This window comes from Coregonus lavaretus, assembly GCF_964263955.1.
Source record: "Coregonus lavaretus genome assembly, contig: HAP1_SCAFFOLD_54, whole genome shotgun sequence".
In the NCBI taxonomy this organism is placed as follows: Eukaryota; Metazoa; Chordata; class Actinopteri; order Salmoniformes; family Salmonidae; genus Coregonus; species Coregonus lavaretus.
Window position 1 is genome coordinate 1,681,811 of NW_028158385.1, and position 18,339 is coordinate 1,700,149.

Below are 18,339 nucleotides of genomic sequence, written 5' to 3' on the forward strand. Positions count from 1 at the left end.
CAAGCAAAAAGGCACTGAGTTTGAAGGTAGACCTTGAAATACATCCACAGGTACACCTCCTATTGACTCAAATTATGTCAATTAGCCCATCAGAAGCTTCTAAAGCCATGACATCATTTTCTGGAATTTTCCAAGCTGTTTAAAGGCATAGTCAACTTAGTGTATGTAAACTTTTGACCCACTGGAATTGTGATACAGTGAATTATAAGTGAAATAATCTGTCTGTAAACAATTGTTGGAAAAATGACTTGTCATGCACAAAGTAGATGTCCTAACCGACTTGCCAAAACTATAGTTTGTTAAAAAGAAATTTGTGGAGTGGTTGAAAAACGAGTTTTAATGACTCCAACCTAAGTGTATGTAAACTTCCGACTTCAACTGAATATGGACAAGCAATGACAGAGCGGCATATACAGTAGAATATTATAGAATACAGTATATACATATGAGATGTGTAAAATAATTCACAACATCAGCTGAGCTAAAAGTTCCTGTTGTTATTTTTTAAATGTGCCATAAGGTTTAATTTATTTTATGTTTTTTTGAATCTGGTTTTATTGCTAGTTTGAGTTACCTGGCAGAGAGTCCCATGTAGTCATGGCTTTATTTAATACTGTGCGTTTCCCAGCGTCTGTTCTGGACCTGGGGACTGTGAAGAAACCTCTTGCTGCATGTCTTGTGTTGTACCGATGAGTGTCCGAACTAGCTCATTCCCCCAGAAAACTGCAGAGGAAAGCAGCACCACCCAGTCATCTATCAGACCTCACTGAGTGTATTCAACCCTAAGGGCAAATCCAAGGTCATCTCAATATCTTTACAGTAGAAGATAACAAAACACACAAAAATTGTGTCACAATTCTCTCACAGTGAGAAACAATAGGATTACAATAATAATAATAATAATATGCCATTTAGCAGACGCTTTTATCCAAAGTGACTTACAGTCATGAGTGCATACATTTTTTTATTATTATTTTTGTGTATGGGTGGTCCCGGGGATCGAACCCACTACCTTGGCGTTACAAGCGCCGTGCTCTACCAGCTGAGCTACAGAGGATCACAATTGAGTGTTAATGTTATCAAATTCACTGTTACCACTTCCTTTATGAGGTGAGAATTAAGTGATGGAGTGACTTTAATCTCAACTTGTCTGAGACAACTGAGGCTTCTCTCCTGTGTGTATACGTTGATGTGTTTTTAAGTTAAGGTGTTGAGAGAAACTCTTCCCACAGTCAGAGCAGTAGTAAGGTTTCTCTCCTGTGTGTGTTCTCCGATGAACTTTTAGCTTAGCTGATGTTATAAAACATTTTCCACAGTCAGAGCAGAAGTAAGGTTTCTCTCCTGTGTGCACCCTCTGATGCATTTTTAGATTGGTTGATGTTGTGAAGCATTTTACACAATCCGAGCAGGAGTAAGGCTTCTCTCCTGTATGCATACGTTCATGTAGTTTTAAGTCGCCCAGTCGAGAGCAACTCTTTCCACAGTAAGAGCAGAAGTAAGGCTTCTCTCCTGTGTGTGTTCTCCGATGAACTTTTAGCTTAGCTGATGTTTTAAAACATTTTCCACAGTCAGAGCAGAAGTAAGGCTTCTCTCCTGTGTGTGTTCTCTGATGAACTTTTAGCTCCGCTGATGATTTAAAACATTTTCCACAGTCAGAGCAGCAGTACGGCTTCTCTCCTGTGTGTATATGTTCATGTCTTTTTAAGTGGCCCAGTTGAGAGAAACTCTTTCCACAGTCTGAGCAGGAGTAAGACTTCTCTCCTGTATGTATACGTTCATGTGTTTTTAAGTGGCCCAGTTGAGAGAAACTCTTCCCACACACAGAGCAGGAGTAAGGCTTCTCTCCTGTATGTATACGATCATGTATTTTTAGGTCGGCCAGTCGAGAGAAACATTTTCCACAGTAAGAGCAGGCGTAAGGCTTCTCTCCTGTGTGCACTCTCTGATGAACTGTCAGAGCCTTTGATGTTGTGAAATTCTTCCCACAGTCAGTGCAGAAATACAGATTCTTGCCTGTGTGTATTTGTAGGTGTATTTTTAACTTTGATAGAATTGGGAAAATCTCCTCACAATGTGGGCAGTGGTGAGACCTCTTAGCTCTGTGATCTTCCTGCTGTTGCTCTCTGGATGTAGAGAATGTCTCAACATGGTCTCCTGTGTGAACATCATCAGAAGAACCAGTCAATTGGTGTAATATACAGTACCAGTCAAAGGCTGACACACCTACTCATTCAAGGGTTTTCTTTATTTTTTACTATTTTCTACCTTGTAGAAGAATAGTGAAGACATCAGACCTATTCTATAACACATATGGAATCATGTAGTAACCCAAAAAAGTGTTAAACATATGTTATATTTTAGATTCTTCAATGTAGCCACCCTTTGCCTTGACAGCTTTCCAAACTCTTGGCATTCTCTCAACCAACTTCACCTGGAATACTTTTCCAACAGTCTTGAAGGAGTTCCCACATATGCTTAGCACTTGTTGGCTGCTTTTCCTTCACTCTGCGGTCCAACTCATCCCAAATCTCAATTGGGTTGAGGTCGGGTGATTGTGGAGGCCAGGTCATCTGATGCAGCACTCCATCACTCTCCTTCTTGGTCAAATAGCACTTACACAGCCTGTAGGTGTGTTGGGTCATTGTCCTGTTGAAAAACAAATGATAGTCCCACTAAGCGCAAACCAGATGGGATGGCGTATCACTGCAGAATGCTGTGGAGCCATGCTGGTTAAGTGTGCCTTGAATTCTAAATAGATCACAGACAGTGTCACCAGCAAAGCACCCCCACACCATCACACATCCTCCTCCATGCTTCACGGTGGGATCTACACGTGCAGAGATCTTCCGTTCACCTACTCTGTGTCTCACAAAGACACGGCTGTTGGAACCAAAAATCTGACATTTGGACTCATCAGACCAATGGACAGATTTCCACCGGTCTAATGTCCATTGCTCGTGTTTTTTTGCCCAAGAAAGTATCTTCTTCTTATTGGTGTCCTTTAGTAGTGGTTTCTTTGCAGCAATTTGACCTTGAAGGCCTGATTCACACAGTCTCCTCTGAACAGTTGATGTTGAGATTTGTCTGTTACTTGAACTCTGAATAATTTATTTGGGCTGCAATTTCTGAGGCTGGTAACTATAATGAACTTGCCATTTACATTTTTACATTTTTTAGCAGACACTCTTATCCAGAGAGACTTACAGTTAGTATAATATGGACTTGGTCTTTTAGCAAATAGGGTTATCTTCTGCATACCACCCCTACCTTGTCACAACACAACTGATTGGCTCAAAAGCATTAAGGAAAGAAATTCCACAAATTAACTTTAACAAGGCACACCTGTTAATTGAAATGCATTCCAGGTGTGCAAAGCTGTCATCAAGGCTAAGGGTGGCTACTTAGAAGAACTTAAAATATAAAATATATTTCGATTTGATTAACACTTTTTTGGTTACTAAACGATTCCATATGTGTTGTGGAATAGCTTTGATGTCTTCACTACTATTACACAATGTAGGATGTAGGAAATAGTCTAAATAAAGATAAACCCTTGAATGAGTAGGTGTGTCCAATCCTTTGACTGGTAATGTACATGTCAATCACATTTATTTTTTGAAGCCCTTTTTACATCCGCAAAGTCACCAAGTGCTTTACAGAAACCCTTCCTAAAATCACGAAAGAGCAAGCAATGCAGATGTAGAAGCACAGTGGCTACTAAAAACTCCCTATAAAGCAGGAACCTAGGGAGAAACATGGAGAGGAACCAGTCCTCTTCTGGCTGTACCGGGTGACATATGTTTTCATATCAGTAGGCTGTACAATACAAAAGGGAACAAAAACTATTCTAAAAGTGGGTAAGAGTCAAAAGCTAAAAAGGGACAAAAGTCATGCAAATTATGAGCCATATCATCCTCCACTCACTATCACAAGGGTTAGTAACTACACAGACTAATTTCATAGAACTTAAAACACTGGCAGTTTGTCTACTTCACTTCTTTAGTCTAGTCTCTGATCACTCCAGAATGCCCAGTGAATAAAACAAATGCTGGCAATACTGGTGTCAAACCATGCAAGGGTCAGTAGCATTAAATAATATCTACCTTCTCATTGAAACAGTTTATAATGAAACAGTTCTACTGCAACTTTTCATGCACAGTGGGAAGTTGGAATGAATAACACAAACTTAGTTAGATAGAACCTGCTCTTACCATGAGAAACAGATTTCCCAATCTTCTCCTCCTCTTCTTCATCTTTAATGTTGACATTCAGCTCCAGTGTTTGACTGCAGTCTTCCAGCTTCACTGATGCCATCTCTGGATCCTGCAGTGCAAACTGGGCTCCCCTGTCACAATCAGGACCCACTGACTGTAGGTTTGGACTTAGTGTGGAAGGAGAGGGGCAGTCTGGGTTTGTCCTCACTATTGATGTTACCGGCATCATACCTAGTTGGCAAGTAGTAATAAAGAGAAACGGAAACAAAAGTTATTGTCTTGACAATTCAGGGACATTCTTTATTCTCTAAAAATATTTTGTATTTTTCAATCATCTAATTCAGTGTTTGACTGAAAAAGTACTAATTTTGGGTGCCGGTACGGTATATATTTAGGTGCAGGAGCCCCACAATACCTTTGAGCTAATATTCTATAAGAGGAACATGAGCTCAAGCAGTAGACATTTCAGGTGCTGATATTCAGCTCTGGTGAGCATCTGTCCAAGTCAAACACTGATCTCATTTTAATAGATCAGGTAGCTAAGAATTGACAACAAATAATTAACATTACAAAGTACACACTACACAATGTACAGTTGAAGACGGAAGTGTACATACACCTTAGCCAAATACATTTAAACTCAGTATTACACAATTCCTGACATTTAATCTTAGTAAAAATTCCCAGTCTTGCGTCAGTTAGGATCACCACTTTATTTTAAGTGAAAATGTCAGAATAATAGTAGAGAGAATGATTTATTTCAGCTTTTATTTCCTTCATCAGATTCCCAGTGGGTCAGATGTTTACATACACACAATTAGTATTTGGTAGCATTGCCTTTAAATTGTTTAGCTTGGGTCAAACGTGTCGGGTAGCCTTCCACAAGCTTCCCACAATAAGTTGGGTGAATTTTGGCCCATTCCTCCTGACAGAGCTGGTGTAACTGAGTCAGGTTTGTAGGCCTCCTTGCTCGCACACGCTTTTTCAGTTCTGCCCACACATTTTCTATAGGATTGAGGTCAGGGCTTTGTGATGGCCACTCCAATACCTTGACATGTTGTCCTTAAGCCATTTTGCCACAACTTTGGATGTATGCTTGTGGTAATTGTCCATTTGGAAGACCTATTTGCGACCAAGCTTTATCTTCCTGACTGATATCTTGAGATGTTGCTTCAATATATCCACATCATGTTCCTTCCTCATGATGCCATCTATTTTGTGAAGTGCACCAGTCTCTCCTGCAGCAAAGCACCCCCACAGCATGATGCTGCCACCCCTGTGCTTCGCGGTTGGCATGGAGTTCTTCGGCTTGCAAGCATCCCCCTTTTTCCTCCAAACATAACGATGGTCAATATGGCCAAGCAGTTATATTTTTGTTTCATCAGACCAGAGGACATTTCTCCAAAAAGTACGATATTTGTCCCCATGTGCAGTTGCAAACCATAGTCTGGCTTTTTTATGGCGGTTTTGGAGCAGTTGCTTCTTCCTTGCTGAGTGGCCTTTCAGGTTATGTCGATATAGGACACGGTTTACTGTGGATATAAATACTTTTGTACCTGTTTCCTCCAGCATCTTCATAAGGTCCTTTGCTGTTGTTCTGGGATTGATTTGCACTTTTCGCACCAAAGTACGTTCATCTCTAGGAGACAGAACGCGTCTCCTTCCTGAGCGGTATGACGGCTGTGTGGTCCCATGGTGTTTATACTTGCATACTACTGTTTGTACAGATGAACGTGGAACCTTCAGGCATTTGAAAATTGCTCCCAAGGATGAACCAGACTTGTGGAGGTGTACCATTTTTTTCCTGAGGTCTTGGCTGATTTATTTTGATTTTCCCATGATGTCAAGCAAAGAGGCACTGAGTTTGAAGGTAGGCCTTGAAATACATTCAGAGGTACACCTCCAATTGACTCAAATTATGTCAATTAGAATATCAGAAGCTTCTAAAGCCATGACATCATTTTCTGGAATTTTCAAAGCTGTTTAAAAGGCACAGTCAACTTAGTGAATGTAAACTTCTGACCCACTGGAATTGTGATACAGTGAATTATAAGTTAAATAATCTGTCTGTAAACAATTGTTGGAAAAATTACTTGTCATTACTTGCCAAAAGTATAGTTTGTTAACAAGAACTTTGTGGAGTGGTTGAAAAACGAGTTTTAATGACTAAACTTCCGACTTCAACTGAGATATATATATATATATATATATACACACACACACACACACACACACACCACCAAGACTCTTCCTAGAGCTGCCCGCCTGGCCAAAGTGAGCAATCGGGGGTGAAAGACGATAGTCAAGAAGGTGACCAAGAAGCCGATGGTCACTCTGACAGAGCTCCAGAGTTCCTTGGTAGAGATAGGAGAAACTTCCAAAAGGACAACCATCTCTGCAGCACTCCACCAATCAGGCCATTATGGTAGAGTGGCCAGACGGAAGCCACTCCTCAGTAATTTTATTTAACCAGGTAAGCCAGTTGAGAACAAGTTCTCATTTACAACTGCGACCTGGCGAAGATAAAGCAAAGCAGTGCGATTAAAAACAACAACAGAGTTACATATGGGGTAAAACAAAACATAAAGTCAAAAATACAACAGAAAATATATATACAGTGTGTGCAAATGTAGTAAGTTATGGAGATAGGCAATAAACAGGCCATAGTGCAAAACAGTTACAATTTCGTATTAACACTGGAATGATAGATGTGCAAAAGATTATGTGCAATTTGAGATACTGGGGTGCAAATTAGCAAAATAAATAACAATATGGGGATGAGGTAGTTGGGTGGGCTAATTTCAGAATGACTGTGTACAGGTGCAGTGATCGGTAAGCTGCTCTGACAACTGACGCTTAAAGTTAGTAAGGGAGATAAGAGTCTCCAGCTTCAGAGATTTTTGCAGGTTGTTCCAGTCATTGACAGCAGAGAACTGGAAGGAATGGCGGCCAAAGGAGGTGTTGGCTTTGGGGATGACCAGTGAGATATACCTGCTGGAGCGCAGACTACGGGTGGGTGTTGCTATGGTGACCAGTGAGCTAAGATAAGATGGGGATTTGCCTAGCAGTGATTTATAGATGACCTGGAGCCAGTGGGTTTGGCGACGAATATGTAGTGAGGGCAAGCCAACAAGAGCATACAGGTCACAATGTTGGGTAGTATATGGGGCTTTGGTGACAAAACGGATAACACTGTGATAGACTACATCCAATTTGCTGAGTAGAGTGTTGGAGGCTAATTTGTAAATGACATCGCCGAAGTCAAGGATCAGTAGGATAGTCAGTTTTACGAGGGCATGTTCGGCAGCATGAGTGAAGGAGGCTTTGTTGCGAAATAGGAAGCCGATTCTAGATCTAACTTTTGAATGGAGATACTTAATGTGAGTCTGGAAGGATAGTTTACAGTCTAACCAGACACCTAGGTATTTGTAGTTGTCCACATACTCTAGGTCAGACCCGCCGAGAGTAGTGATTCTAGTCGGGTGCAAGCAGCGTTTGGTTGAAGAGCATGCATTTAGTATTACTAGTGTTTAAGAGCAGTTGGAGGCTACGGAAGGAGTGTTGTATGGCGTTGAAGCTCGTTTGGAGGTTTGTTAACACAGTGTCCAATGAAGGGCCAGATGTATACAAAATGGTGTCGTCCGCATAGAGGTGGATCCGAGCGTCACCAGCAGCAAGAGCGACATCATTGATATACACAGAGAATAGAGTCGGCCCGAGAATTGAACCCTGTGACACCCCCATAGAGACGGCCAGAGGTCCAGACAACAGGCCCTCCGATTTGACACATTGAACTCTATCTGAGAAGTAGTTGGTGAAGCAGGCGAAGCAGTCATTAGAGAAACCAAGGCTATTTAGTCTGCCAATAAGAATGCGGTGGTTGACAGAGTCGAAAGCCTTGGCCAGGTCGATGAAGATGGCTGCGCAGTACTGTCTTTTATCGATCGCGGTTATAATATCGTTTAGGATCTTGAGCGTGGCTGATGTGCACCCATGACCAGCTCGGAAACCGGATTGCATAGCGGAGAAGGTACGGTGGGATTCGAAATGGACGGTGATCTGTTTGTTAACTTGGCTTTCAAATACTTTTGAAAGGCAGGGCAGGATGAATATAGGTCTAACAGTCTGGATCTAGAGTGTCACCCCCTTTGAAGAGGGGGATGACCGCGGCAGCTGTCCAATCTCTGGGGATCTCAGACGTTACGAAAGAGAGGTTGAACAGGCTAGTAATAGGGGTTGTGACAATTTTGGCGGCTAATTTTAGAAAGAAAGGGTCCAGATTGGCTAGCCCAGCTGATTTGTAGGGGTCCAGATTTTTCAGCTCTTTCAGAACATCAGCTGTCTGAATTTGTGTGAAGGAGAAGCGGGGGGGGCATGGGCACGTTGCAGCGGAGGGTGCAGAGCTGTCCGGGGTAGTGGTAGCCAGGTGGAAAGCATGGCCAGCCGTAGCAAAATGCTTGTTGAAATTCTCGATTATTGTAGATTTATCTGTGGTGACAGTGTTTCATAGTCTCAGTGCAGTGGGCAGTTGGGAGGAGATGCTCTTATTTTCCATGGACTTTACAGTGTCCCAAAACTTTTTGGAGTTAGTGCTACAGGATGCACATTTCTGTTTGAAAAAGCTAGCCTTTGCTTTCCTAACTGATTGTGCATATTGGTTCCTGACTTCCCTAAAAAGTTGCATATCGCGGGGGCTGTTCGATGCTAATGCAGTACGCCACAGGATGTTTTTGTGCTAGTCAAGGGCAGTCAAGTCTGAGGATAAATAAGCATGCCCCATTCAAAAAATTAAGATTGAGAGGAAAGCACTTTTAAAAGAACAACCAGGCATCCTCTACTGACTGAATGAGGTCAATATCCATCCAGGATACCCGGGCCAGGTCAATTAGAAAGGCCTGCTCGCTGAAGTGTTTTAGGGAGCGTTTGACAGTGATGAGGAGTGGTCGTTTGACCGCGGACCCATTACGGACGCAGGCAATAATCGCTGAGATTCTGGTTGAAGACAGCAGAGGTCTATTTAGAGGGTATATTTGTCAGGATGATATCTATGAGGGTGCCCATGTTTACAGATTTGGGGTTGTACCTGGTAGGTTCGTTGATAATTTGTGTGAGATTAAGGGCATCTAGTTTAGATTGTAGGTTGGCCGGGGTGTTAAGCATATCCCAGTTAGGTCACCAAGCAGTACGAACTCTGAGGATAGATGGGGGGCGATCAGTTCACATATGGTGTCCAGGGCACAGCTCTGGGCTGAGGGGGGTTTGTAGCAAGCGGCAGCAGTGGGAGACTTATTTCTGGAAAGGTTGATTTTTAGAAGTAGAAGCTCAAACTGTTTGGGCACAGACCTGGATAGTACAATAGAGCTCTGCAGGCTCTCTCTACAGTAGATTGCAACCCCACCCCCTTTGGCAGTTCTATCGAGACGGAAAATGTTGTAGTTGGAGATGGACATTTCTGGTGGCCTTCCTAAGCCAGGATTCAGACACTGCTAGAACATCAGGGTTGACGGAGTGTGCTAACGCAGTGAATAACTCAAACTTAGGGAGGAGGCTTTGGATGTTAACGTGCAAGAAGCCAAGGCTTTTACGGTTACAGAAGTCAACAAATGATAACGCCTGGGGAGTAGGAGTGATACTGGGGGCTACAGGGCCTGGGTTAACCTCTACATCACCAGAGGAACAGAGGAGGAGTAGAATAAGAATACGGCTAAAGGCTTTAAGTACTGGTCTTCTAGTGCGTTGAGTACAGAGGAAAAAAAGGGGCAGATTTCCGTGCGTTGTAGAATAGATTCAGGGCATTATGTACAGACAAGGATATGGAAGGATATGAGTACAGTGGAGGTAAATCTAAACGTTGGGTAACGATGAAAGAGATAGCATCACTGGAGGCACCGATTGAGTCGGTCTCCGCGTGTATGGGGGGTGGGACAAAGGAACTATCTAAAGGTAGGTTGAGCTGGGCTGGGGGATCTACAGTGAAATAGTACAATAAGAAATAACCGAAACAGCAATAAGCAAAGCATATTGACATGGGAGAGAGGCATAAAGCAATCACAGGTGTTATTCGAGAGAGCTAAGGCAACAGCTGGTAATGGCGACAAAGTTTGGGCTGAGGCTAAACATAAACAGGATGCGGTACCGTATAAAGGAACAGTCCAGCAGGCATCAGCTGTATAGCTGAGTTATCATAAGGTCCGGTGAACAGCAATAGGAGAGTTTGGAGGTAGTTCGGAGGCTGCTATAGCACTGGCGAGCAAGAGGCCATGGCTAGCGTGTGCTAGCGGGCCAGGGCTAGCAGATGGGTCTTCGTGGTCGACGTCGTAACGGGAAGCCTGCTGTAACCACATCAGACGATTTCGTCGGCAGACCAGTCGTGTTGGATCGGCGGGGCTCCGTGTCAACACTAGGAGGTCCCGTCCGGTTGACAGAGAGGTAGATAGCCGGGAAATGGGCCTGGCTCGAGGCTAGCTCACAGCTAACTGGTGCTTGCTTCAGATGCAGTGGTGAACAGCCAAACAGCAACATCCAATCGGTTGCGGCTAGCTAGTTGCGATCCGGTGTTAATGTCCAGTGAATCAGTTATTCCGGAAGTAGAATCCGATGTTCTGGGTGAAAACCGCTAACGATGGCTAATAGCAAGTAGCTAGTTAGCTGGCTAGCTAGCTTCAACTGGAGATTCCAGATAAAGGTAAGTCAATAATAGAATCCGTTCCACATTGAGTGAGGCGGGTTGCAGGAAAGTATATGTTGTAGAAGGATGAAAAGTATGATAGGAAAATATGTACGAAAAATACAAAAAAACTAAACAAAAAAAATGGCTATTTACACAGACACACAACAAAGAACGCGACCGCACTGCTACGCCATCTTGGAATAGTAAAGGGCACATGACAGCCCACTTGGAGTTTGCCAAAAGGCACCTCAAGACTCTCAGACCATGAGAAGGAAGATTCTCTGGTCTGATGAAACCAATATTGAACTCTTTGGCCTGAATCCCAAGCATCACATCTGGAGGAAACCTGGCACCATCCCTACGGTGAAGCGTGGTGGTGTCAGCATCATGCTGTGGGGATGTTTTTCAGCGGCAGGGACTAGGACACTAGTCAAGATCGAGGGAAAGATGAACGGAGCAAAGTACAGAGAGATCCTTGATAAACCTGCTCCAGAATGCTCAGGACCTCAGACTGGGGCGAAGGTTCACCTTTCAACAGGACAACTACCCTAAGCACACAGCCAAGACAACGCAGGAGTGGCTTTGGGACAAGTCTCTGAACGTCCTTGAGTGACCCAGCCAGAGCCCGGACTTCAACCCGATCTAACATCTCCGGAGAGACCAGAAAATAGCTGTGAGGCGACGCTCTCCATCCAATCTGACAGAGCTTGAGAGGATCTGCAGAGAAGAATGGGAGAAACGCTCCAATTACAGGTGTGCCAAGCTTGTAGCGTCATACCAAAGAAGACTCGAGGCTGTAATCGCTGCCAAAGGTGCTTAAACAAAGTACTGAGTAAAGGGTCTGAATAGTTATGTAAATGTGATATTTTCATATTTTTTATTATATTTGGTTAAAAAATGTTAGCAACAATTGATAAAAACAAGTTTTTGCTTTGTCATTATGGGGTATTGTGTGTAGATTAATGAGGGAAACAAACAACTTAATCTATTTTAGAATAAGGCTGTAACATACCTAAATGTGGAAAAAGTCAAGGGGTCTGAATAATTTCCCAATGCACTGTATATACAGTGGGGAGAACAAGTACTTGATAACCTGCAAAATCGGCAGTGTTCCTACTTACAAAGCATTCAGAGGTCTGTAATTTTTTTATAGGTACACTTCAACTGTGAGAGACAGAATCTAAAACAAAAATCCAGAAAATCACATTGTATGATTTTTAAGTAATTAATTTGCATATTTTTGCATGACATAAGTATTTGATACATCAGAAAAGCAGAACTTAATATTTGGTACAGAAACCTTTGTTTGCAATTAGAGAGATCATACGTTTCATGTAGGTCTTGACCAGGTTTGCACACACTGCAGCAGGGATTTTGGCCCACTCCTCCATACAGACCTTCTCCAGATCCTTCAGGTTTCGGGGCTGTCGCTGGGCAATACGGACGTTCAGCTCCCTCCAAAGATGTTCTATTGGGTTCAGGTCTGGAGACTGGCTAGGCCATTCCAGGACCTTGAGATGCTTCTTACGGAGCCACTCCTTAGTTGTCCTGGCTGTGTGTTTCGGGTCGTTGTCATGCTGGAAGACCCAGCCACGACACATCTTCAATGCTCTTACTGAGGGAAGGAGGTTGTTGGCCAAGATCTCGCGATACATGGCCCCATCCATCCTCCCCTCAATACGGTGCAGTCGTCCTGTTCCCTTTGCAGAAAAGCATCCCCAAAGTATGATGTTTCCACCTCCATGCTTCACGGTTGGGATGGTGTTCTTGGGGTTGTACTCATCCTTCTTCCTCCAAACACGGCGAGTGGAGTTTAGACCAAAAAGCTCTATTTTTGTCTCATCAGACCACATGACCATCTCCCATTCCTCCTCTGGATCATCCAGATGGTCATTGGCAAACTTCAGACGGGTCTGGACATGCGCTGGCTTGAGCAGGGGGACCTTGCGTGCGCTGCAGGATTTTAATCCATGACGGCGTAGTGTGTTACTAATGGTTTTTTTGAGACTGTGGTCCCAGCTCCCTTCAGGTCATTGACCAGGTCCTGCCGTGTAGTTCTGGGCTGATCCCTCACCTTCCTCATGATCATTGATGCCCCACGAGGTGAGATCTTGCATGGAGCCCCAGACCGAGGGTGATTGACCCTCATCTTGAACTTCTTCCATTTTCTAATAATTGCGCCAACAGTTGTTGCCTTCTCACCAAGCTGCTTGCCTATTGTCCTGTAGCCCATCCCAGCCTTGTGCAGGTCTACAATTTTATCCCTGATGTCCTTACACAGCTCTCTGGTCTTTGCCATTGTGGAGAGGTTGGAGTCTGTTTGATTGAGTGTGTGGACAGGTGTCTTTTATACAGGTAACGAGTTCAAACAGGTGCAGTTAATACAGGTAATGAGTGGAGAACAGGAGGGCTTCTTCAAGAAAAACTAACAGGTCTGTGAGAGCCGGAATTCTTACTGGTTGGTAGGTGATCAAATACTTATGTCATGCAATAAAATGCAAATTAATTACTTAAAAATCATACAATGTGATTTTCTGGATTTTTGTTTTAGATTCCGTCTCTCACAGTTGAAGTGTAGCTATGATAAAAATGACAGACCTCTACATGCTTTGTAAGTAGGAAAACCTGCAAAATCGGCAGTGTATCAAATACTTTTTCTCCCCACTGTAGCTGTATGCAGAATCCTTTTAGCAAGGTTGCTTCCCCTCCTCTCTAAGGAGGCTTTCATCTTATTCTGAAGCCTGATAAATACCCAACAAAATATGAAATTTGGGTTTGGGAAATACTTCTGTAAATGGATTAAGATATGATATACCAACCCCACTGCAGAAGTTGCCAGTAACAATTTGATTTCACAACCTTTTAAGCTTTTCTGGGGCACAAGAAAGAGTCCTGGACTGGCCGGACACCTTCTTTTAGCTATAGAACCCTTTGCCATTGCAGTAAGGGCCCACCCGTCAATTAGAGGAATACAAATAGATTTTGCACATTGAGTGGCCCTGTATGCAGATGATACCCTCTTATTCCTAACAGATCTAAATCATTTTCTTCCCTCTCCAATTTAATTAATAACTTGTCGGTTTTTTGGGATTAAAGTTGAAAACCTTTTCCTAAACAAGCAAGAGAGACTGAATCCAATTGTACAGCATCAATTGGTGAATACAGAACAAGGTTTCACATATCTTGGTATTAAAATCACACCAGAAATTAGCTCCTTGAGCTCAACAAATTATGTCCCCTTGGTAACGAGTGTAACAGAATCCATCAACAGATGGACATCATTGTCTATATCTATTACTGGTAGAATAAATATCATTAAGATGAATATTCTGCCCAAATGTCTTTATCTATTTCAATCAATTCCTCTGGCACCACCACCTTTATTTTCCCCAAAGATCTGAAAGATACTCTCAAATGTTATCTGGAGCAACAGAAAACCAAGGCTTAGACTTTCTCTTCTTTATTTGCCCTATGACAGAGGGGGGATGCAACTTCCAAACCTACAGTGGCATTACTGGGCTGCTATGTTTTGGTTCTCCAAGAAACCGCAAAAGGCTTCACTTTGGATGGATATTTGTACTCTGCTCCCTTTAAGAAACTAAAGAAGAAGACTACTAATCCCTTTGTTAAAAACACCAACTATATGGCAGGAGGTACAGCAATATCTGGGTGAATCCCCTGTATTATCCAGTTTTACACCAATTTGGGGAAATGACAATTTCATACCTGGTAAAAATGACTTGGGGTTTAAAGAACTTAGAAGAAAAGGTATTGTTAAAGTAATGGACTTATACATAAAAAAAAGGGCTAATGTCATTTGTAGAACTAAAGAGAAGATATAACTTATCACAAAATTATTTTTTCAAATACTTACAATTGAGAAGCTTTATTTTTTCCAGTCTAAAACAATCTGCCCTACAACCTACTTTGACCACTTTAGAAATGCTCTCTGTTAATGTGTGTTATGGGAGAAGTCAAATTACATCATTATATTGGAAAATGGTAGCTACTCATGAAGACAACTCTGATAGTAAGAGACTTCAGTGGATACAATAAATATTTCAGCAGAGTACTGGGGTATGATATGCTCGAGAGCTCAGATACAGACCATAAACACCCGCCTGAGATTGTTGCAATACAATTGGATAATGAGAACAATTGTATTTCTGTAATTGTTGATTGTCCTACTTGGAACTAATAAATATATGTGTAAAAAAAACGCTGGAGGCCACTGTGTTCTTGGGGACCTGCAATGCTGCAGAAATGTTTTGGTACCGTCCCGCAGTTCTGTGCCTCAACAAAATCCTTTCATGGAGCTCTACGGACAATTCATTCGACCTCATGGCTTGGCTTTTGCTCTGACATGCACTGTAAATGTGGGACCTCATAATACAGGTGTGCCTTTCCAAATCACATCCAATCAATTGAATGTACCACAGGTGGACTCCAATCAAGTTGTAGAAACATCTCAAGGATGATCAATGGAAACAGGATGCACCTGAGCTCAATGGTGAGTCTGAATATTTACAGTTAAAGTCGGAAGTTTACATACACTTAGGTTGGAGTCATTAAAACTTGTTTTTCAACCACTCCACACATTTCTTGTTAACAAACTATAGTTTTGGCAAGTCGGTTAGGACATCTACTTTGTGCATGACACAAGTAATTTTTCCAACAATTGTTTAAAGACAGATTATTTCACATAATTCACTGTATCACAATTTCAGTGGGTCAGAAGTTTACATACACTAAGTTGACTGTGCCTTTTAAACAGCTTGGAAAATTCCAAAAAATGATGTCATGGCTTTAGAAGCTTCTGATAGGCTAATTGACATAATTTGAGTCAATTGGAGATGTACCTGTTGATATATTTCAAGGCCTACCTTCAAACTCAGTGCCTCTTTGCTTGACATCATGGGAAAGTCAAAAGAAATCAGCCAAGACCTCAGAAAAAAAATCGTAGACCTCCACAAGTCTGGTTCATCCTTGGGAGCAATTTCCAAATGCCTGAAGGTACCACGTTCATCTGTACAAGCAATAGTACGCAAGTACACCATGGGACCATGCAGCCGTCATATCGCTCAGGAAGGAGAGGCGTTCTGTCTCCTAGAGATGAACGTACTTTGGTGTGTAAAGTGCAAGTCAATCCCAGAAAAACAGCAAGGGACCTTGTGAAGATGCTGGCGGAAACAGGTACAAAAATATCTATATCCACAGTAAAACAAGTCCTATATTGACATAACCTGAAAGGCTGCTCAGCAAGGAAGAAGCCACTGCTCCAAAACCGCCATAAAAAAGCCAGACTACGGATTGCAACTGCACATGGGGACAAAGATCGTACTTTTTAAAGAAATGTCCTTGGTCTGATGAAACTAAAATAGAACTGTTTGGCCATAATGACCATCGTTATGTTTGGAGGAAAAAGGGGGGTATTTGCAGCAGGAGGGACTGGTGCACTTCACATATTAGATGGCATCATGAGTAAGGAAGATTATGTGGATATATTGAAGCGACATCTCAAGACATCAGTCAGGAAGTTAAAGCTTGGTCACAAATGGGTCTTCCAAATGGACAATGACCCCAAGCATACTTCCAAAGTTGTGGCAAAATGGCTTAAGGACAACAAAGTCAAGGTATTGGAGTGGCCATCACAAAGCCCTGACCTCAATCCTGTAGAAAATGTGTGGGCAGAACTGAAAAAGTGTGTGCGAGCAAGGAGGCCTACAAACCTGACTCAGTTACACCAGGTCTGTCAGGAGGAATGGGCCAAAGTTCCCCCAATTTATTGTGGGAAGCTTGTGGAAGGCTACCCGAAATGTTTGATCCAAGGTAAACAATTTAAAGGCAATGCTACCAAATACTAATTGAGTGTATGCTCATCAGTCATGATAATTATATATTTACATTTACATTTTAGTCATTTAGCAGACGCTCTTATCTAGAGCGACTTACAGTTAGTGAGTGCATACATTTTCATACTGGCCCCCCGTGGGAAACAAACCCACAACCCTGGCGTTGCAAGCGCCATGCTCTACCAACTGAGCTACATCCTCCACTCACTATAACAGGGGTTAGACACTACACAGACTCATTTCCTAGAACTTTAAAACACTGGCAGTTTGTCTACTTCACTTCTTTAGTCTACTCTCTGATCACTCCAGATAGCCCAGTAAATAAAACAAATGCTGACAAAATTGGTATCAAACCATGCAAGTCTGAGTAGCATGGAATAACATACCATCTTATTGAAACAGTTCATCAAGAAACAGTTATACTGCAACTTTTCATGCACAGTGGGAAGTTGGAACGAACAACAAACTTAGTTTGATAGAACCTGCTCTTACCATGAGAAACAGATTTCCCAATCTTCTCCTCCTCTTCTTCATCTTTAATGTTGACATTCAGCTCCAGTGTTTGACTGCAGTCTTCCAGCTTCACTGATGCCATCTCTGGATCCTGCTTAGCAAACTGGGCTCCACTGTCACAATCAGGACCCACTGACTGTAGGTTTGGACTCAATGTGGAAGGAGAGAGGCTCTCTGGGTTTGCCCTCACTATTGATGTTACCGGCCTCAGATTTAATTCTAGTCGTCCTGTAGTAACAATGAGAAACAGACACAAAAAGTTATTGTCTTGACAGTTCTGGCACTTTCTTTATTCTCTAAAAATATATTACGTTTCTTCTTGTTAAATTATCAAATTCAGTGCTTGACTTGGACTGAAATAAGTGCCAGTACTCATTTTGGGTGCCGGTAATGTTTATATTTAGGTGCAGGAGCTCCACAATACTGTTGAGCTAACATTCTATAAGAGGAACATGAAATAAAGCACTAGATATTTGAGGTGCCGGTCCTTAACCTATAGTAGATTTTCCCAAATTCAAACTCATTCCAGGGGTTCTATATTTTTACTATTTTCTACATTGTATAATAATAGTGAAGACATCACAACTATGAAATAACACATATGGAATAATGTAGTACCCAATAAAGTGTTAAACAAATCAAAATATATATTTTATATTTGAGATTCTTCAAAGTAGGCAACCTTTGCCTTGATGACAGCTTTGCACACTCTTGGCATTTTCTTAACCAGCTTCGAGGTAGTCACCTGGAATGCATTTCAATTAACAGGTGTCCCTTTTTAAAAGTTAATTTGTGGAATTTCTTAATGTGCTTGAGCCAATCAGTTGTGTTGTGACAAGGTAGGGGTGGTATCCAGAAGATAGGCCTATTTGGTAAAAGACCAAGTCCATATTATTGCAAGAACAGCTCAAATAAGCAAAGAGAAACAACAGTCCATCATTACTTTAAGACATGAAGGTCAGTCAATCCTGAAAATATGAAGAATTTTGAAAGTTTCTTCAAGTGCATTCGCAAAAACCACAGGAAAGGAAGACCCAGAGTTACCTCTGCTGCAGGGGATAAGTTCATTAGAGTTACCAGCCTCAGAAAT

General features: G+C 42.2%; 1 protein-coding gene across 1 annotated transcript; it reads right to left on the reverse strand.

Moving 5' to 3' along the window:
- Nucleotides 1-544: 544 nt before the first annotated feature.
- Nucleotides 545-17,471, reverse strand: LOC311124071 (uncharacterized protein). The gene is made up of 3 exons (XM_084198288.1): nt 17,229-17,471; nt 4,212-4,445; nt 545-2,154 (listed from the first exon to the last, which is right to left on the reverse strand). Exons 1-3 carry the CDS (start codon nt 17,329-17,331, stop codon nt 1,142-1,144), a joined length of 1,350 nt encoding a protein of 449 aa, XP_084054414.1. The 5' UTR covers nt 17,332-17,471; the 3' UTR covers nt 545-1,141.
- Nucleotides 17,472-18,339: the final 868 nt, after the last annotated feature.